Source organism: Salvelinus fontinalis, chromosome 5, assembly GCF_029448725.1.
Source record: "Salvelinus fontinalis isolate EN_2023a chromosome 5, ASM2944872v1, whole genome shotgun sequence".
NCBI lineage: Eukaryota > Metazoa > Chordata > Actinopteri > Salmoniformes > Salmonidae > Salvelinus > Salvelinus fontinalis.
The window spans coordinates 63020911-63043448 of NC_074669.1; the positions used below are offsets into that span (position 1 = coordinate 63020911).

Genomic DNA, 22538 nt, shown 5'->3' on the forward strand with positions numbered 1-22538 from the left:
CTTTCTACAGTACTTCTGTTCCAGCTTTCTACAGTACTTCTGTTCCAGCTTTCTGCAGTACTTCTGTTCCAGCCATAACCAGCTTTCTACAGTACTTCTGTTCCAGCCATAACCAGCTTTCTACAGTACTTCTGTTCCAGTCATAACCAGCTTTCTACAGTACTTCTGTTCCAGCTTTCTACAGTACTTCTGTTCCAGCCATAACCAGCTTTCTACAGTACTTCTGTTCCAGTCATAACCAGCTTTCTACAGTACTTCTGTTCCAGCCATAACCAGCTTTCTACAGTACTTCTGTTCCAGCCATAACCAGCTTTCTACAGTACTTCTGTTCCAGCGATAACCAGCTTTCTACAGTACTTCTGTTCCAGCTTTCTACAGTACTTCTGTTCCAGTCATAACCAGCTTTCTACAGTACTTCTGTTCCAGCTTTCTACAGTACTTCTGTTCCAGCTTTCTACAGTACTTCTGTTCCAGCCATAACCAGCTTTCTACAGTACTTCTGTTCCAGCCATAACCAGCTTTCTACAGTACTTCTGTTCCAGCTTTCTACAGTACTTCTGTTCCAGCTTTCTACAGTACTTCTGTTCCAGCTTTCTACAGTACTTCTGTTCCAGTCATAACCAGCTTTCTACAGTACTTCTGTTCCAGTCATAACCAGCTTTCTACAGTACTTCTGTTCCAGCCATAACCAGCTTTCTACAGTACTTCTGTTCCAGCTTTCTACAGTACTTCTGTTCCAGTCATAACCAGCTTTCTACAGTACTTCTGTTCCAGCCATAACCAGCTTTCTACAGTACTTCTGTTCCAGCCATAACCAGCTTTCTACAGTACTTCTGTTCCAGCGATAACCAGCTTTCTACAGTACTTCTGTTCCAGCTTTCTACAGTACTTCTGTTCCAGTCATAACCAGCTTTCTACAGTACTTCTGTTCCAGCCATAACCAGCTTTCTACAGTACTTCTGTTCCAGCGATAACCAGCTTTCTACAGTACTTCTGTTCCAGCTTTCTACAGTACTTCTGTTCCAGTCATAACCAGCTTTCTACAGTACTTCTGTTCCAGCTTTCTACAGTACTTCTGTTCCAGCTTTCTACAGTACTTCTGTTCCAGTCATAACCAGCTTTCTACAGTACTTCTGTTCCAGCCATAACCAGCTTTCTACAGTACTTCTGTTCCAGCTTTCTACAGTACTTCTGTTCCAGCTTTCTACAGTACTTCTGTTCCAGCTTTCTACAGTACTTCTGTTCCAGTCATAACCAGCTTTCTACAGTACTTCTGTTCCAGTCATAACCAGCTTTCTACAGTACTTCTGTTCCAGCCATAACCAGCTTTCTACAGTACTTCTGTTCCAGCTTTCTACAGTACTTCTGTTCCAGTCATAACCAGCTTTCTACAGTACTTCTGTTCCAGCCATAACCAGCTTTCTACAGTACTTCTGTTCCTGCTTTCTACAGTACTTCTGTTCCAGCTTTCTACAGTACTTCTGTTCCAGCTTTCTGCAGTACTTCTGTTCCAGCCATAACCAGCTTTCTACAGTACTTCTGTTCCAGCCATAACCAGCTTTCTACAGTACTTCTGTTCCAGTCATAACCAGCTTTCTACAGTACTTCTGTTCCAGCTTTCTACAGTACTTCTGTTCCAGCCATAACCAGCTTTCTACAGTACTTCTGTTCCAGTCATAACCAGCTTTCTACAGTACTTCTGTTCCAGCCATAACCAGCTTTCTACAGTACTTCTGTTCCAGCCATAACCAGCTTTCTACAGTACTTCTGTTCCAGCGATAACCAGCTTTCTACAGTACTTCTGTTCCAGCTTTCTACAGTACTTCTGTTCCAGTCATAACCAGCTTTCTACAGTACTTCTGTTCCAGCTTTCTACAGTACTTCTGTTCCAGCTTTCTACAGTACTTCTGTTCCAGCCATAACCAGCTTTCTACAGTACTTCTGTTCCAGCCATAACCAGCTTTCTACAGTACTTCTGTTCCAGCTTTCTACAGTACTTCTGTTCCAGCTTTCTACAGTACTTCTGTTCCAGCTTTCTACAGTACTTCTGTTCCAGTCATAACCAGCTTTCTACAGTACTTCTGTTCCAGTCATAACCAGCTTTCTACAGTACTTCTGTTCCAGCCATAACCAGCTTTCTACAGTACTTCTGTTCCAGCTTTCTACAGTACTTCTGTTCCAGTCATAACCAGCTTTCTACAGTACTTCTGTTCCAGCCATAACCAGCTTTCTACAGTACTTCTGTTCCTGCTTTCTACAGTACTTCTGTTCCAGCTTTCTACAGTACTTCTGTTCCAGCTTTCTGCAGTACTTCTGTTCCAGCCATAACCAGCTTTCTACAGTACTTCTGTTCCAGCCATAACCAGCTTTCTACAGTACTTCTGTTCCAGTCATAACCAGCTTTCTACAGTACTTCTGTTCCAGCTTTCTACAGTACTTCTGTTCCAGTCATAACCAGCTTTCTACAGTACTTCTGTTCCAGTCATAACCAGCTTTCTACAGTACTTCTGTTCCAGTCATAACCAGCTTTCTACAGTACTTCTGTTCCAGTCATAACCAGCTTTCTACAGTACTTCTGTTCCAGCCATAACCAGCTTTCTACAGTACTTCTGTTCCAGCTTTCTACAGTACTTCTGTTCCAGCCATAACCAGCTTTCTACAGTACTTCTGTTCCAGCTTTCTACAGTACTTCTGTTCCAGCCATAACCAGCTTTCTACAGTACTTCTGTTCCAGCTTTCTACAGTACTTCTGTTCCAGCCATAACCAGCTTTCTACAGTACTTCTGTTCCAGCTTTCTACAGTACTTCTGTTCCAGCTTTCTACAGTACTTCTGTTCCAGCCATAACCAGCTTTCTACAGTACTTCTGTTCCAGCCATAACCAGCTTTCTACAGTACTTCTGTTCCAGCTTTCTACAGTACTTCTGTTCCAGCCATAACCAGCTTTCTACAGTACTTCTGCTCCAGCCATAACCAGCTTTCTACAGTACTTCTGTTCCAGCCATAACCAGCTTTCTACAGTACTTCTGTTCCAGCTTTCTACAGTACTTCTGTTCCAGTCATAACCAGCTTTCTACAGTACTTCTGTTCCAGCCATAACCAGCTTTCTACAGTACTTCTGTTCCAGCTTTCTACAGTACTTCTGTTCCAGTCATAACCAGCTTTCTACAGTACTTCTGTTCCAGCCATAACCAGCTTTCTACAGTACTTATGTTCCAGCCATAACCAGCTTTCTACAGTACTTCTGTTCCAGCTTTCTGCAGTACTTCTGTTCCAGCTTTCTACAGTACTTCTGTTCCAGTCATAACCAGCTTTCTGCAGTACTTCTGTTCCAGCCATAACCAGCTTTCTACAGTACTTCTGTTCCAGTCATAACCAGCTTTCTACAGTACTTATGTTCCAGTCATAACCAGCTTTCTACAGTACTTATGTTCCAGCCATAACCAGCTTTCTACAGTACTTCTGTTCCAGTCATAACCAGCTTTCTGCAGTACTTCTGTTCCAGCTTTCTACAGTACTTCTGTTCCAGTCATAACCAGCTTTCTGCAGTACTTCTGTTCCAGCTTTCTACAGTACTTCTGTTCCAGTCATAACCAGCTTTCTACAGTACTTCTGTTCCAGCTTTCTACAGTACTTCTGTTCCAGCTTTCTACAGTACTTCTGTTCCAGCCATAACCAGCTTTCTACAGTACTTATGTTCCAGTCATAACCAGCTTTCTACAGTACTTCTGTTCCAGCCATAACCAGCTTTCTGCAGTACTTCTGTTCCAGCTTTCTACAGTACTTCTGTTCCAGCTTTCTACAGTACTTCTGTTCCAGCTTTCTACAGTACTTCTGTTCCAGCCATAACCAACTTTCTACAGTACTTCTGTTCCAGCCATAACCAACTTTCTACAGTACTTCTGTTCCAGTCATAACCAGCTTTCTACAGTACTTCTGTTCCAGCTTTCTACAGTACTTCTGTTCCAGCCATAACCAACTTTCTACAGTACTTCTGTTCCAGCCATAACCAGCTTTCTACAGTACTTCTGTTCCAGCCATAACCAGCTTTCTACAGTACTTATGTTCCAGCTTTCTACAGTACTTCTGTTCCAGTCATAACCAGCTTTCTACAGTACTTCTGTTCCAGCCATAACCAGCTTTCTACAGTACTTCTGTTCCAGCTTTCTACAGTACTTCTGTTCCAGCCATAACCAGCTTTCTACAGTACTTCTGTTCCAGCTTTCTACAGTACTTCTGTTCCAGCTTTCTACAGTACTTCTGTTCCAGTCATAACCAGCTGTCTACAGTACTTCTGTTCCAGTCATAACCAGCTTTCTACAGTACTTATTTTTCACATTTAGATATCTATTGTATGTTGTCATCACTGGCATTGTATCTCAGTATCTGTCAAGTTCTGTTGGAAACATATATCAATATCATATTATAAAACCCGATAGACTTCGTCTCCATACCTCTGCAGATGGGGACCTTACCGGTCCAGCTTCCATCAGACCTGCAGACTCTGTGTTCTGACCCCCCAGACAGGATGAAGCCAGGCTGGCAGGAGTAGAGCAGAGTGTAGCCATACAGAGCCAGCTCCATTCCAACCACGTCTGCATTGGGAGGGGACTTGGGCTGCTTACACGAGTGGGCTGCAGAGAGAACACACACAGAGATAATCAGGGACGTGATCAGGGAAACATATTACAGAGGCTTGTGAAAGTATTTACTCCCCCCTTGGAATTTTTCCTATTTTGTTGCCTTACAACCTGGAATTAAAATTGATTTTTTGGGGGGGGTGCCTACCACTTTGAAGACGCACAATATTTTTTATTGTGAAACAAACAAGAAATAACACTAGAAAACAGAAAACTTGAGCGTGCATAGCTACCCCCCCCCCCCCCCCCCCCAAAATCAATACTTTGTAGAGCCACCTTTTGCAGCCATTACAGCTGCAAGTCTCTTGGGGTATGTCTCTATAAGTTTGGCACATCTAGCCACTGGGATTTTTACCCATTCTTCAAGGCAAAACTGCTCCAGCTCCTTCAAGTTGGATGGGTTCCGCTGGTGTACAGCAATCTTAAAGTCATACCACAGCTTCTCAATTGGATTGAGGTCTGGGCTTTGACTAGGCTATTACAAGACATTTAAATGTTTCCCCTTAAACCATTCGAGTGTTGCTTCAGCAGTATACTTAGAGTCATTGTCCTGCTGGAAGGTGAACCTCCGTCCCAGTCTCAAATCTCTGGAAGATTGAAACAGGTTTCCCTCAAGAATTTCCCTGTATTTAGTGCCATCCATCATTTCTTCAATTCTGACCAGTTTCCCAGTCTCAGCTGATGAAAAACATCCCCACAGCATGATGGTGCCACCATCATGCTTCACTGTGGGGATGGTGTTCTCGGGGAGATGAGAGGTGTTGGGTTTGCACCAGAAATATAATTTTCCTTGATGGCCAAAAAGCTACATTTTAGTCTCATTTGACCAGAGTACCTTCTTCCATATGTTTGGGGAGTCTCCCACATGCCTATTGGCGAACACCAAAAGTGTTTGCTTATTTATTTTTATTTTTATCCTATGGACAGATACTCCAATCTCCGCTGTGGAGCTTCACAGCTCCTTCAGGGTTATCTTTGGTCTCCTTGTCGCCTCTCTGATTAATTCCATCCTTACCTGGTCTGTGATTTTTGGTAGGTGGCCCTCTCTTGGCAGGTTTGTTGTGGTGACACAATCTTTCCATTTTTTAATAATGGATTTAATGGTGCTCGGTGGGATGTTCAAAGTTTCAGATATTTTTTCATAACCAAACGCTGATCTGTACTTCTCCACAACTTTGTCCCTGACCTGTTTGGAGAGCTCCTTGGTCTTCATGGTGCCGCTTGCTTGGTGGTGCCCTTTGCTTAGTGGTGTTGCAGACTCTGGGGCCTTTCAGAACAGGATGTATATTTACTGTCATGTGACACTTAGATTGCACACAGGTCGACTTTATTTAATTAATTATGTGACTTCTGAAGGTAATTGGTTGCACCAGATCTTGTTTAGGGACGTCATAGCAAAGGGGGTGAATACATATGCACGCACCACTTTTCCGTTTTTTTTTTTTTATATATATTTTTTAAACAAGTTATTTGATCTATTTCACTTCACCAATTTAAACTATTTTGTGTATGTCCATTACATGAAATACAAATAAAAATCCATTTAAATTACAGGTTGTAATGCAACAAAATAGGAAAAACGGCAAGGGGGATGAACACATTGCAAGGCGCTGTACACGTGGATATTAGTTTGTGGGTAGATCAGCGTGAATAGAGGGCATGGACTCAGAGAAGCAGGCCTGGGGTGCGTAACCCTGATAATGAAGAAATCAGTGTTTGTATTCGCAGGCGTCTCAGGGTTTTTCTGGTTGGCCTAAAGCAAGTTGTTGGTCAGCTGAGAGAGCAGTAGATGGGTTGAATCCCAAATGGCACCCTATGCCCTATATAGTGCACTACTTTACATAAGGACCCTATGGCACCCTATGCCCTATATAGTGCACTACTTTAGATAAGGACCCTATGGCACCCTATTCCCTATATAGTGCACTACTTTTCACCAGAGTTCATAAGGCTCCATTTGAGACGCAGTTAAATATTTCCTCCCCATTAGGACTGTGAACAAAGACTGGCTGGAGTGTTGACAAAATACCAGACTGCTTTGAAGATATCCTGAATCTATTAAACCAATGAGTTGAAGATATCCTGAATCTATTAAACCAATGAGTTGAAGATATCCTGAATCTATTAAACCAATGAGTTGAAGATATCCTGAATCTATTAAACCAATGAGTTGAAGATATCCTGAATCTATTAAACCAATGAGTTGAAGATATCCTGAATCTACTAAACCAATCAGTTGAAGATATCCTGAATCTATTAAACCAATGAGTTGAAGATATCCTGAATCTATTAAACCAATGAGTTGAAGATATCCTGAATCTATTAAACCAATGAGTTGAAGATATCCTGAATCTATTAAACCAATGAGTTGAAGATATCCTGAATCTATTAAACCAATGAGTTGAAGATATCCTGAATCTACGAAACCAATGAGTTGAAGATATCCTGAATCTATTAAACCAATGAGTTGAAGATATCCTGAATCTACTTAACCAATGAGTTGAAGATATCCTGAATCTACTTAACCAATGAGTTGAAGATATCCTGAATCTACTAAACCAATGAATTGAAGATATCCTGAATCTACTAAACCAATGAGCTGAAGATATCCTGAATCTACTAAACCAATGAGTTGAAGATATCCTGAATCTATTAAACCAATGAGTTGAAGATATCCTGAATCTATTAAACCAATGAGTTGAAGATATCCAGAATCTATTAAACCAATGAGTTGAAGATATCCTGAATCTACTAAACCAATGAGTTGAAGATATCCTGAATCTACTAAACCAATGAGTTGAAGATATCCTGAATCTACTAAACCAATGAGTTGAAGATATCCTGAATCTACTAAACCAATGAGTTGAAGATATCCTGAATCTATTAAACCAATGAGTTGAAGATATCCTGAATCTGCTAAACCAATGAGTTGAAGATATCCTGAATCTACTAAACCAATGAGTTGAAGATATCCTGAATCTACTAAACCAATGAGTTGAAGATATCCTGAATCTACTAAACCAATGAGTTGAAGATATCCTGAATCTACTAAACCAATGAGTTGAAGATATGATGTTGTTTTAATGACAGAGTCACAGCAGTGAATTGGTCCTTCATGGTGTTTTAATGACAGACTCACAGCAGTGAATTGGTCCTTCATGTTGAGTTAATAACAGAGTCACAGCAGTGAATTGGTCCCTCATGTTGAGTTAATGACAGAGTCACAGCAGTGAATTGGTCCTTCATGGTGTTTTAGTGACAGAGTCACAGCAGTGAATTGGCCCTTCATGTTGAGTTAATGACAGAGTCACAGCAGTGAATTGGTCCTTCATGTTGAGTTAATGACAGAGTCACAGCAGTGAATTGGTCCTTCATGGTGTTTTATTAACAGAGTCACAGCAGTGAATTGGTTCTTCATGTTGAGTTAATGACAGACTCACAGCAGTGAATTGGTCCTTCATGTTGAGTTAATAACAGAGTCACAGCAGTGAATTGGTCCTTCATGTTGAGTTAATGACAGAGTCACAGCAGTGAATTGGTCCTTCATGGTGTTTTAGTGACAGAGTCACAGCAGTGAATTGGTCCTTCATGGTGTTTTAATGACAGTCACAGCAGTGAATTGGCCCTTCATGTTGAGTTAATGACAGAGTCACAGCAGTGAATTGGTCCTTCATGTTGAGTTAATGACAGAGTCACAGCAGTGAATTGGTCCTTCATGGTGTTTTAATGACAGAGTCACAGCAGTGAATTGGTCCTTCATGGTGTTTTAGTGACAGAGTCACAGCAGTGAATTGGTCCTTCATGTTGAGTTAATAACAGAGTCACAGCAGTGAATTGGTCCTTCATGGTGTTTTAATGACAGAGTCACAGCAGTGAATTGGTCCTTCATGGTGTTTTAGTGACAGAGTCACAGCAGTGAATTGGTCCTTCATGTTGAGTTAATAACAGAGTCACAGCAGTGAATTGGTCCTTCATGGTGTTTTAATGACAGAGTCACAGCAGTGAATTGGTCCTTCATGTTGAGTTAATGACAGAGTCACAGCAGTGAATTGGTCCTTCATGGTGTTTTAGTGACAGAGTCACAGCAGTGAATTGGTCCTTCATGTTGAGTTAATGACAGAGTCACAGCAGTGAATTGGCCCTTGATGTTGAGTTAATGACAGAGTCACAGCAGTGAATTGGTCCTTCATGGTGTTTTAGTGACAGAGTCACAGCAGTGAATTGGTCCTTCATGGTGTTTTAATGACAGTCACAGCAGTGAATTGGTCCTTCATGTTGAGTTAATGACAGAGTCACAGCAGTGAATTGGTCCTTCATGGTGTTTTAGTGACAGAGTCACAGCAGTGAATTGGTCCTTCATGGTGTTTTAATGACAGAGTCACAGCAGTGAATTGGTCCTTCATGGTGTTTTAATGACAGAGTCACAGCAGTGAATTGGTCCTTCATGTTGAGTTAATGACAGAGTCACAGCAGTGAATTGGCCCTTGATGTTGAGTTAATGACAGAGTCACAGCAGTGAATTGGTCCTTCATGGTGTTTTAGTGACAGAGTCACAGCAGTGAATTGGTCCTTCATGGTGTTTTAATGACAGTCACAGCAGTGAATTGGTCCTTCATGTTGTTTTAGTGACAGAGTCACAGCAGTGAATTGGTCCTTCATGTTGAGTTAATGACAGAGTCACAGCAGTGAATTGGTCCTTCATGGTGTTTTAGTGACAGAGTCACAGCAGTGAATTGGTCCTTCATGTTGAGTTAATGACAGAGTCACAGCAGTGAATTGGTCCTTCATGGTGTTTTAGTGACAGAGTCACAGCAGTGAATTGGTCCTTCATGGTGAGTTAATGACAGAGTCACAGCAGTGAATTGGTCCTTCATGGTGTTTTAATGACAGAGTCACAGCAGTGAATTGGTCCTTCATGTTGAGTTAATGACAGAGTCACAGCAGTGAATTGGTCCTTCATGGTGTTTTAGTGACAGAGTCACAGCAGTGAATTGGTCCTTGATGTTGAGTTAATGACAGTCACAGCAGTGAATTGGTCCTTCATGTTGAGTTAATGACAGTCACAGCAGTGAATTGGTCCTTCATGCTGAGTTAATGACAGTCACAGCAGTGAATTGGTCCTTCATGGTGTTTTAATGACAGAGTCACAGCAGTGAATTGGTCCTTGATGTTGAGTTAATGACAGTCACAGCAGTGAATTGGTCCTTCATGTTGAGTTAATGACAGTCACAGCAGTGAATTGGTCCTTCATGGTGTTTTAATGACATTAACTCTAATGGGGCGTTAAAGAAAACAGGGAGGATGAAAGGTCTGTGGTCTGCTCCATCGCAGAGAGGAGAAGATGAAGGAGGGAGGGAGGAGAGGGAGGAGGGAGGAGAGGGAGGATGAAAGGTCTGTGGTCTGCTCCATCACAGAGAGGAGAAGATGGAGGAGGGAGGGAGGAGAGGGAGGAGGGAGGAGGGAGGGAGGAGGGAGGAGAGGGAGGAGAGGGAGGAGGGAGGAGAGGGAGGAGAGGGAGGAGGGAGGAGAGGGAGGAGGGAGGAGAGGGAGGGGAAGGAGGAGAGGGAGGAGGGAGGAGGGAGGAGAGGGAGGAGAGGGAGGAGGGAGGAGAGGGAGGGAAGGAGGGAGGGAGGAGAGGGATGAGAGGTCTGTGGTCTGCTCCATCACAGAGAGGAGAAGATGAAGGAGGGAGGGAGGGAGGAGAGGGAGGAGGGAGGAGAGGGAGGAGAGGGAGGAGAGGGAGGAGGGCGGGAGGAGGGAGGAGAGGGAGGGAGGGAGGGAGGAGAGGGAGGAGAGGGATGAGAGGGAGGAGGGAGGAGAGGGAGGGAAGGAGGAGAGGGAGGAGGGAGGAGGGAGGAGGGAGGAGAGGGAGGAGAGGGATGAGAGGGAGGAGGAGGGAGGAGAGGGAGGGAAGGAGGAGAGGGAGGAGGGAGGAGGGAGGAGGGAGGAGAGGGAGGAGAGGGATGAGAGAGAGGAGGAGGGCGGGAGGAGGGAGGAAAGGGAGGAGGAGGGAGGGAGGAGGGAGAAAGACAGTGTCTCAGGGGTCTCTCTCTCTCTCTCTCTCTTGCTCCTCTTCATCTCTCCCTCCCCCCTTCCTCTCTCCTCTTCCTCTCTCCCGCTGAGAGTAGATGAAATGAGAGGCTGTGGCTGTCTCCAGCTGCAGGGCGGCTCACACACAGACACGGGTATGAGGGGGACGTTAGGGAGGAGGAGGGAGGACCAGGACCAAGCCTCAACCACAGTGGGACCAGACAGGACCAAGCCTCAACCACACAGGACCAGACAGGACCAAGCCTCAACCACAGTGGGACCAGGACCTAGCCTCCACCACAGTGGGACCAGGACCAAGCCTCAACCACAGTGGGACCAGGACCAAGCCTCCACCACAGTGGGACCAGAACCAAGCCTCCACCACACAGGACCAGACAGGACCAAGCCTCAACCACACAGGACCAGACAGGACCAAGCCTCCACCACAGTGGGACCAGGACCAAGCCTCCACCACAGTGGGACCAGGACCAAGCCTCCACCACAGTGGGACCAGGACCAAGCCTCAACCACAGTGGGACCAGACAGGACCAAGCCTCAACCACACAGGACCAGACAGGACAGGACCAAGCCTCCACCACAGTGGGACCAGACAGGACCAGACAGGGCAGGACCAAGCCTCCACCACAGTGGGACCAGACAGGACCAGACAGGACAGGACCAAGCCTCAACCACAGTGGGACCAGACAGGACCAGGCAGGACAGGACCAAGCCTCCACCACAGTGGGACCAGGACCAAGCCTCAACCACACAGGACCAGACAGGACAGGACAAAGCCTCAACCACACAGGACCAGACAGGACCAAGCCTCAACCACAGTGGGGCCAGGACCAAGCCTCAACCACAGTGGGGCCAGGACCAAGCCTCAACCACAGTGGGGCCAGGACCAAGCCTCAACCACAGTGGGACCAGACAGGACAGGACCAAGCCTCAACCACAGTGGGACCAGACAGGACAGGACCAAGCCTCAACCACAGTGGGACCAGACAGGACAGGACCAAGCCTCAACCACAGTGGGACCAGACAGGACAGGACCAAGCCTCAACCACAGTGGGACCAGACAGGAGAGGACCAAGCCTCAACCACAGTGCGACCAGACAGGACAGGACCAAGCCTCAACCACAGTGGGACCAGACAGGACAGGACCAAGCCTCAACCACAGTGGGACCAGACAGGACAGGACCAAGCCTCAACCACAGTGGGACCAGACAGGACAGGACCAAGCCTCAACCACAGTGGGACCAGGACCAAGCCTCCACCACAGTGGGACCAGGACCAAGCCTCCACCACAGTGGGACCAGGACCAAGCCTCCACCACAGTGGGACCAGACAGGACCAAGCCTCAACCACACAGGACCAGACAGGACAGGACCAAGCCTCCACCATAGTGGGACCAGACAGGACCAGACAGGACAGGACCAAGCCTCCACCACAGTGGGACCAGACAGGACCAGACAGGACAGGACCAAGCCTCAACCACAGTGGGACCAGACAGGACCAGGCAGGACAGGACCAAGCCTCCACCACAGTGGGGCCAGGACCAAGCCTCAACCACAGTGGGGCCAGGACCAAGCCTCAACCACAGTGGGGCCAGGACCAAGCCTCAACCACAGTGGGGCCAAACAGGACAGGACCAAGCCTCAACCACAGTGGGACCAGACAGGACAGGACCAAGCCTCAACCACAGTGGGACCAGACAGGACAGGACCAAGCCTCAACCACAGTGGGACCAGACAGGACAGGACCAAGCCTCAACCACAGTGGGACCAGACAGGACAGGACCAAGCCTCAACCACAGTGGGACCAGACAGGACAGGACCAAGCCTCAACCACAGTGGGACCAGACAGGACAGGACCAAGCCTCAACCACAGTGGGACCAGACAGGACAGGACCAAGCCTCAACCACAGTGGGACCAGACAGGACAGGACCAAGCCTCAACCACAGTGGGACCAGACAGGACAGGACCAAGCCTCAACCACAGTGGGACCAGACAGGACAGGACCAAGCCTCAACCACAGTGGGACCAGACAGGACAGGACCAAGCCTCAACCACAGTGGGACCAGACAGGACAGGACCAAGCCTCAACCACAGTGGGACCAGACAGGACAGGACCAAGCCTCAACCACAGTGGGACCAGGACCAAGCCTCCACCACAGTGGGACCAGGACCAAGCCTCCACCACAGTGGGACCAGGACCAAGCCTCCACCACAGTGGGACCAGCCAGGACCGGACCAAGCCTCAACCACAGTGGGACCAGGACCAAGCCTCCACCACAGTGGGACCAGGACCAAGCCTCCACCACAGTGGGACCAGGACCAAGCCTCCACCACAGTGGGACCAGGACCAAGCCTCCACCACAGTGGGACCAGGACCAAGCCTCCACCACAGTGGGACCAGGACCAAGCCTCCACCACAGTGGGACCAGCCAGGACCGGACCAAGCCTCAACCACAGTGGGACCAGGACCAAGCCTCCACCACAGTGGGACCAGGACCAAGCCTCCACCACAGTGGGACCAGCCAGGACCGGACCAAGCCTCCACCACAGTGGGACCAGGACCAAGCCTCCACCACAGTGGGACCAGGACCAAGCCTCCACCACAGTGGGACCAGGACCAAGCCTCCACCACAGTGGGACCAGGACCAAGCCTCCACCACAGTGGGACCAGGACCAAGCCTCCACTACAGTGGGACCAGGACCAAGCTTCCAACACAGTGGGGCCAGGACCAAGCCTCCACCACAGTGGGACCAGGACCAAGCCTCCACTACAGTGGGACCAGGACCAAGCCTCCAACACAGTGGGGCCAGGACCAAGCCTCCACTACAGTGGGACCAGGACCAAGCCTCCACCACAGTGGGACCAGGACCAAGCCTCCACCACAGTGGGACCAGGACCAAGCCTCCACCACAGTGGGACCAGCCAGGACTGGACCAAGCCTCAACCACAGTGGGACCAGGACCAAGCCTCCACCACAGTGGGACCAGGACCAAGCCTCCACCACAGTGGGACCAGCCAGGACCGGACCAAGCCTCCACCACAGTGGGACCAGGACCAAGCCTCCACCACAGTGGGACCAGGACCAAGCCTCCACCACAGTGGGACCAGGACCAAGCCTCCACCACAGTGGGACCAGGACCAAGCCTCCACCACAGTGGGACCAGGACCAAGCCTCCACCACAGTGGGACCAGGACCAAGCCTCCACTACAGTGGGACCAGGACCAAGCTTCCAACACAGTGGGGCCAGGACCAAGCCTCCACCACAGTGGGACCAGGACCAAGCCTCCACTACAGTGGGACCAGGACCAAGCCTCCAACACAGTGGGGCCAGGACCAAGCCTCCACTACAGTGGGACCAGGACCAAGCCTCCACCACAGTGGGACCAGGACCAAGCCTCCACCACAGTGGGACCAGGACCAAGCCTCCACCACAGTGGGACCAGCCAGGACCAGACAGGACAGGAACACACCACATAACAGTGCAGTAGACAGATCAGACAGACTGAGAGACTGGACATAAATAACCACACAGGGACACCGCTGGTTTATAACTGGAGGATACAGACGTTGTATTAGCTAACAAAGCTATGTTTCATCAAAGGATAATTCCAATGGGGATTCTGTCCAGGGGAGTAGTTATGAAATAGTGATTATGAAATATAATTTTTATCAGCATTTCCCCGCAATAAATCATAATCCTATGTAAATGTGTACAGTAGTAATGTTCCCTTTTAATGTTGGATGAATAAGTGTAAATAGCAGACACTTATCACTCTTTAAAAAACTAACGTTACATACATCAGTCGTGTGTTTAGTCCACATGTGATGTGGCGGGTCCCAGTGGAAAAGCCCCTTTAGAAAAACAGACAGCAATTGGCCAAGGCACCAGCCTACACGCTTCAGACTACACCACACATCAGTAACCATGTCAACAACACTTCACTGGCAGACAGACTCATTATGGCATGGTGTTGATTGTAGAGTGGAGAGGAGGGAGGAGGGAGGACTGAGGAGAGAGGAGAGAGGACTGGCAGACAGACTCATTATGGCATGGTGTTGATTGTAGAGTGGAGAGGAGATGTGGAGTGGAGAGGAGGGAGGAGAGAGGAGACAGGAGAGAGGACGGAGGAAGAGGAGAGAGGAAGAAGAGAGAGGAGAGAGGACTGAGGAAGAGGAGAGAGGAGACAGGAGAGAGGACTGAGGAAGAGGAGAGAGGAAGAAGAGAGAGGAGAGAGGACTGAGGAAGAGGAGAGAGGAGACAGGAGAGAGGAGAGAGGACTGGCAGACAGACTCATAATGGCATGGTGTTGATTGTAGAGTGGAGAGGAGATGTGGAGTGGAGAGGAGGGAGGAGAGAGGAGACAGGAGAGGACGGAGGAAGAGGAGAGAGGAGACAGGAGAGAAGACTGAGGAAGAGGAGAGAGGAGACAGGAGAGAGGAGAGGAGGAGAGAGGAAGAGGAGAGAGGAGACAGGAGAGAGGACTGAGGAAGAGGAGAGAGGAAGAGGAGAGAGGAGACAGGAGAGAGGACTGAGGAAGAGGAGAGAGGAAGAAGAGAGAGGAGAGAGGACTGAGGAAGAGGAGAGAGGAGACAGGAGAGAGGACTGAGGAAGACGAGAGAGGAGACAGGAGAGAGGACTGAGGAAGAGGAGAGAGGAAGAGGAGAGAGGAGACAGGAGAGAGGACTGAGGAAGAGGAGAGAGGAAGAAGAGAGAGGAGAGAGGACTGAGGAAGAGGAGAGAGGAGACAGGAGAGAGGACTGAGGAAGAGGAGAGAGGAAGAAGAGAGAGGAGAGAGGACTGAGGAAGAGGAGAGAGGAGAAAGGAGAGAGGAGAGAGGAGGAGAGAGGAAGAGGAGAGAGGAAGAGGAGACAGGAGAGAGGAGAGAGGACTGAGGAAGACGAGAGAGGAGACAGGAGAGAGGACTGAGGAAGACGAGAGAGGAGACAGGAGAGAGGACTGAGGAAGACGAGAGAGGAGACAGGAGAGAGGAGAGGAGGAGAGAGGAAGAGGAGAGAGGAGAGAGGAGAGAGGACTGAGGAAGAGGAAAGATGTGAGAGGATAGGAATAGGAGAGGGGAGAGAGGCGAGAGGCGAGGTGGAGGGAGAAGAGAGACAGACAAGAAGAGGTAAGGCGAGGAAGATGACAGAGGAAGAGAGAAGGAGAACTCACGGATGCATGTTGGCTGAGAGCCGCTCCAGGTGAGGTGGAGGGAGAAGAGAGACAGACAAGAAGAGGAAGATGACAGAGGAAGAGAGAAGGAGAACTCACTGATGCATGTTGGCTGAGAGCCGCTCCAGGTGAGGTGGAGGGAGAAGAGAGACAGACAAGAAGAGGAAGATGACAGAGGAAGAGAGAAGGAGAACTCACGGATGCATGTTGGCTGAGAGCCGCTCCAGGTGAGGTCAGACAGGCAGAGTCGGGTGGTGGAACCCTGGAGTAGATGGCCCTGCTGGCACTGGAACTCCACCTTACCGCCCACCTGGTTCAGAGAGACAGACAGACATTACTAAACTCCACCTTACTGCCCACCAGGTTCAGAGAGACAGACATTACTAAACTCCACCTTACTGCCCACCTGGTTCAGAGAGACATTACTAAACTCCACCTTACTGCCCACCTGGTTCAGAGAGACATTACTAAACTCCACCTTACTGCCCACCTGGTTCAGAGAGACAGACAGACATTACTAAACTCCACCTTACTGCCCACCTGGTTCAGAGAGACATTACTAAACTCCACCTTACTGCCCACCTGGTTCAGAGAGACAGACAGACATTACTAAACTCCACCTTACTGCCCACCTGGTTCAGAGAGACATTACTAAACTCCACCTTACTGCCCACCTGGTTCAGAGAGACAGACAGACATTACTAAACTCCACCTTACTGCCCACCTGGTTCAGAGAGAGAGACAGACATTACTAAACTCCACCTTACTGCCCACCTGGTTCAGACAGACATTACTAAACTCCACCTTACCACCCACCTGGTTCAGAGAGACATTACTAAACTCCACCTTACTGCCCACCTGGTTCAGAGAGACATTACTAAACTCCACCTTACTGCCCACCTGGTTCAGAGAGACAGACATTACTAAACTCCACCATACTGCCCACCTGGTTCAGAGAGACATTACTAAACTCCACCTTACTGCCCACCTGGTTCAGAGAGACATTACTAAACTCCACCTTACCGCCCACCTGGTTCAGACAGACATTACTAAACTCCACCTTACTGCCCACCTGGTTCAGAGAGACAGAGAGACATTACTAAACTCCACCTTACTGCCCACCTGGTTCAGACAGACATTACTAAACTCCACCTTACTGCCCACCTGGTTCAGAGAGACAGACATTACTAAACTCCACCTTACTGCCCACCTGGTTCAGAGAGACAGTACTAAACTCCACCTTACTGCCCACCTGGTTCAGACAGACATTACTAAACTCCACCTTACTGCCCACCTGGTTCAGAGAGACAGACATTACTAAACTCCACCTTACTGCCCACCTGGTTCAGAGAGACATTACTAAACTCCACCTTACTGCCCACCTGGTTCAGACAGACATTACTAAACTCCACCTTACTGCCCACCTGGTTCAGAGAGACATTACTAAACTCCACCTTACCGCCCACCTGGTTCAGAGAGACAGAGAGACATTACTTAACTCCACCTTACTGCCCACCTGGTTCAGAGAGACATTACTAAACTCCACCTTACTGCCCACCTGGTTCAGAGAGACATTACTAAACTCCACCTTACTGCCCACCTGGTTCAGAGAGACAGGCAGACAGATATTACTAAACTCCACCTTAGTGCCCACCTGGTTCAGAGAGACATTACTAAACTCCACCTTACTGCCCACCTGGTTCAGAGAGACAGACAGACATTACTAAACTCCACCTTACTGCCCACCTGGTTCAGAGAGACATTACTAAACTCCACCTTACTGCCCATCTGGTTCAGAGAGACAGAGAGACATTACTAAACTCCACCTTACCGCCCACCTGGTTCAGAGAGACATTACTAAACTCCACCTTACTGCCCACCTGGTTCAGAGAGACATTACTAAACTCCACCTTACTGCCCACCTGGTTCAGAGAGACATTACTAAACTCCACCTTACCGCCCACCTGGTTCAGACAGACATTACTAAACTCCACCTTACTGCCCACCTGGTTCAGAGAGAGAGACAGACATTACTAAACTCCACCTTACTGCCCACCTGGTTCAGAGAGACAGACATTACTAAACTCCACCTTACCGCCCACCTGGTTCAGAGAGACAGAGAGACATTACTTAACTCCACCTTACTGCCCACCTGGTTCAGAGAGAGAGACAGACATTACTAAACTCCACCTTACTGCCCACCTGGTTCAGAGAGACATTACTAAACTCCACCTTACTGCCCACCTGGTTCAGAGAGACATTACTAAACTCCACCTTACTGTCCACCTGGTTCAGAGAGACATTACTAAACTCCACCTTACCGCCCACCTGGTTCAGAGAGACAGAGAGACATTACTAAACTCCACCTTACTGCCCACCTGGTTCAGAGAGACATTACTAAACTCCACCTTACCGCCCACCTGGTTCAGAGAGACATTACTAAACTCCACCTTACCGCCCACCTGGTTCAGAGAGACATTACTAAACTCCACCTTACCGCCCACCTGGTTCAGAGAGACATTACTAAACTCCACCTTACCGCCCACCTGGTTCAGAGAGACAGAGAGACATTACTAAACTCCACCTTACTGCCCACCTGGTTCAGAGAGAGAGACAGACATTACTAAACTCCACCTTACTGCCCACCTGGTTCAGAGAGACAGAGAGACATTACTAAACTCCACCTTACCGCCCACCTGGTTCAGAGAGACATTACTAAACTCCACCTTACTGCCCACCTGGTTCAGAGAGACAGACAGACATTACTAAACTCCACCTTACTGCCCACCTGGTTCAGAGAGACATTACTAAACTCCACCTTACCGCCCACCTGGTTCAGAGAGACAGAGAGACATTACTAAACTCCACCTTACTGCCCACCTGGTTCAGAGAGACAGAGAGACATTACTAAACTCCACCTTACTGCCCACCTGGTTCAGAGAGACAGACATTACTAAACTCCACCTTACTGCCCACCTGGTTCAGAGAGACAGAGAGACATTACTAAACTCCACCTTACTGCCCACCTGGTTCAGAGAGACAGACAGACATTACTAAACTCCACCTTACTGCCCACCTGGTTCAGAGAGAGAGACAGACATTACTAAACTCCACCTTACTGCCCACCTGGTTCAGAGAGAGAGACAGACATTACTAAACTCCACCTTACTGCCCACCTGGTTCAGAGAGAGAGACAGACATTACTAAACTCCACCTTACTGCCCACCTGGTTCAGAGAGACAGAGAGACATTACTAAACTCCACCTTACCGCCCACCTGGTTCAGAGAGACATTACTAAACTCCACCTTACTGCCCACCTGGTTCAGAGAGACAGACATTACTAAACTCCACCTTACTGCCCACCTGGTTCAGAGAGACATTACTAAACTCCACCTTACTGCCCACCTGGTTCAGAGAGACAGACATTACTAGACTCCACCTTACTGCCCACCTAGTTCAGAGAGACATTACTAAACTCCACCTTACTGCCCACCTGGTTCAGAGAGACATTACTAAACTCCACCTTACCGCCCACCTGGTTCAGAGAGACAGACATTACTAAACTCCACCTTACCGCCCACCTGGTTCAGAGAGACATTACTAAACTCCACCTTACTGCCCACCTGGTTCAGACAGACATTACTAAACTCCACCTTACTGCCCACCTGGTTCAGAGAGACAGAGAGACATTACTAAACTCCACCTTACCGCCCACCTGGTTCAGAGAGACATTACTAAACTCCACCTTACTGCCCACCTGGTTCAGACAGACATTACTAAACTCCACCTTACTGCCCACCTGGTTCAGAGAGACAGACATTACTAAACTCCACCTTACTGCCCACCTGGTTCAGACAGACATTACTAAACTCCACCTTACCGCCCACCTGGTTCAGAGAGACAGAGAGACATTACTAAACTCCACCTTACTGCCCACCTGGTTCAGAGAGACAGACAGACAGACATTACTAAACTCCACCTTACTGCCCACCTGGTTAGACAGATAGACAGACATTACTAAACTCCACCTTACTGCCCACCTGGTTCAGAGAGACATTACTAAACTCCACCTTACTGCCCACCTGGTTCAGAGAGACAGAGAGACATTACTAAACTCCACCTTACTGCCCACCTGGTTCAGAGAGACATTACTAAACTCCACCTTACCGCCCACCTGGTTCAGAGAGACAGAGAGACATTACTAAACTCCACCTTACTGCCCACCTGGTTCAGAGCGACAGAGAGACATTACTAAACTCCAACTTACTGCCCACCTGGTTCAGAGAGACATTACTAAACTCCACCTTACTGCCCACCTGGTTCAGAGAGACATTACTAAACTCCACCTTACTGCCCACCTGGTTCAGAGAGACATTACTAAACTCCACCTTACCGCCCACCTGGTTCAGAGAGACAGACATTACTAAACTCCACCTTACTGCCCACCTGGTTCAGAGAGACAGGCAGACATTACTAAACTCCACCTTACCGCCCACCTGGTTCAGAGAGACAGGCAGACAGACAGACATTACTAAACTCCACCTTACTGCCCACCTGGTTCAGAGAGACATTACTAAACTCCACCTTACTGCCCACCTGGTTCAGAGAGACATTACTAAACTCCACCTTACCGCCCACCTGGTTCAGACAGACAGGCAGACATTACTAAACTCCACCTTACCGCCCACCTGGTTCAGAGAGACATTACTAAACTCCACCCTACTGCCCACCTGGTTCAGACTGACAGGCAGACATTACTAAACTCCACCTTACCGCCCACCTGGTTCAGAGAGACATTACTAAACTCCACCTTACTGCCCACCTGGTTCAGAGAGACATTACTAAACTCCACCTTACCGCCCACCTGGTTCAGAGAGACATTACTAAACTCCACCTTACTGCCCACCTGGTTCAGAGAGACATTACTAAACTCCACCTTACCGCCCACCTGGTTCAGAGAGACAGACATTACTAAACTCCACCTTACCGCCCACCTGGTTCAGAGAGACAGACAGAAGGACATTACTAAACTCCACCTTACCGCCCACCTGGTTCAGAGAGACAGACAGACAGACATTACTAAACTCCACCTTACTGCCCACCTGGTTCAGAGAGACATTACTAAACTCCATCTTACCGCCCACCTGGTTCAGAGAGACATTACTAAACTCCATCTTACCGCCCACCTGGTTCAGAGAGACATTACTAAACTCCACCTTACTGCCCACCTGGTTCAGAGAAACAGACATTACTAAACTCCACCTTACTGCCCACCTGGTTCAGAGAGACATTACTAAACTTCACCTTACTGCCCACCTGGTTCAGAGAGACAGGCAGACAGATATTACTAAACTCCACCTTACTACCCACCTGGTTCAGAGAGACAGAGAGACAGACATTACTAAACTCCACCTTACTGCCCACCTGGTTCAGAGAGACATTACTAAACTCCACCTTACTGCCCACCTGGTTCAGAGAGACATTACTAAACTCCACCTTACCACCCACCTGGTTCAGAGAGACATTACTAAACTCCACCTTACTGCCCACCTGGTTCAGAGAGACAGAGAGACTGTCACGCCCTGGCCTTATTATTCTTTGTTTTCTTTATTATTTTAGTTAGGTCAGGGTGTGACATGGGGAATGTTTATGTTTTGTTGGTTTTGGGTGTTTATTTGGTAAAGGGGTTATGGGTTGTAGTGTATGGTTTTGTGTTGAGTGTAGATGTCTAGTATTGTCTATGGTGGTTAGTATTCTAGGAGAGTCTATGGTTACCCGAATGAGTTCCCAATTAGAGACAGCTGATTTCGGTTGTCTCTGATTGGGAGCCTTATTTAGGGTAGCCATAGGCTCTCATTAGTTGTGGGTAATTGTCTATGTTAAACGTTTGTAGCATGTGTGTGCACGACGTTAGTAGCTTCACGGTCGTTTTCTTGTTTTGTATAGTGTGTCAGTGTTTTGTTTCGTTTCTTGCCTTCTTCAAAATAAAAGGAAGATGGCTTATTTTCCAAATGCTGCGTTTTGGTCCGTTAATCCGCCACACGATCGTGACAGAGACATTACTAAACTCCACCTTACTGCCCACCTGGTTCAGAGAGACAGACAGACATTACTAAACTCCACCTTACTGCCCACCTGGTTCAGAGAGACAGACATTACTAAACTCCACCTTACTGCCCACCTGGTTCAGAGAGACAGACATTACTAAACTCCACCTTACTGCCCACCTGGTTCAGAGAGACAGAGAGACATTACTAAACTCCACCTTACCGCCCACCTGGTTCAGAGAGACATTACTAAACTCCACCTTACTGCCCACCTGGTTCAGAGAGACATTACTAAACTCCACCTTACTGCCCACCTGGTTCAGAGAGACATTACTAAACTCCACCTTATTGCCCACCTGGTTCAGAAAGACAGACAGACATTACTAAACTCCACCTTACTGTCCACCTGGTTCAGAGAGACATTACTAAACTCCACCTTACCGCCCACCTGGTTCAGAGAGACATTACTAAACTCCACCTTACTGCCCACCTGGTTCAGAGAGACATTACTAAACTCCACCTTACCGCCCACCTGGTTCAGAGAGACATTACTAAACTCCACCTTACTGCCCACCTGGTTCAGAAAGACAGAGAGACATTACTTAACTCCACCTTACTGCCCACCTGGTTC

The 22538-nt window shown here is 48.0% G+C and overlaps 2 protein-coding genes across 2 annotated transcripts in view; both read right to left on the reverse strand.

The window, feature by feature from the left end:
- Positions 1-4372, reverse strand: part of LOC129856170 (CUB and sushi domain-containing protein 3-like) — a 94654-nt gene extending 90282 nt beyond the window's left edge. The window contains exon 1 of the mRNA XM_055924271.1: positions 4367-4372. Coding sequence (XP_055780246.1) covers positions 4367-4372 — 6 coding nt within the window. The remainder of the gene's footprint in view (positions 1-4366) is intronic.
- Positions 4373-4374: 2 nt separating this feature from the next.
- LOC129856014 (CUB and sushi domain-containing protein 3-like) overlaps positions 4375-22538 on the reverse strand; it is a 749171-nt gene continuing 731007 nt past the window's right edge. Inside the window, exons 89-90 of the mRNA XM_055924143.1 lie at positions 16058-16169; positions 4375-4633 (exon numbers count right to left, since the gene is read on the reverse strand). Coding sequence (XP_055780118.1) covers positions 4389-4633; positions 16058-16169 — 357 coding nt within the window. The 3' untranslated portion in view covers positions 4375-4388. The remainder of the gene's footprint in view (positions 4634-16057; positions 16170-22538) is intronic.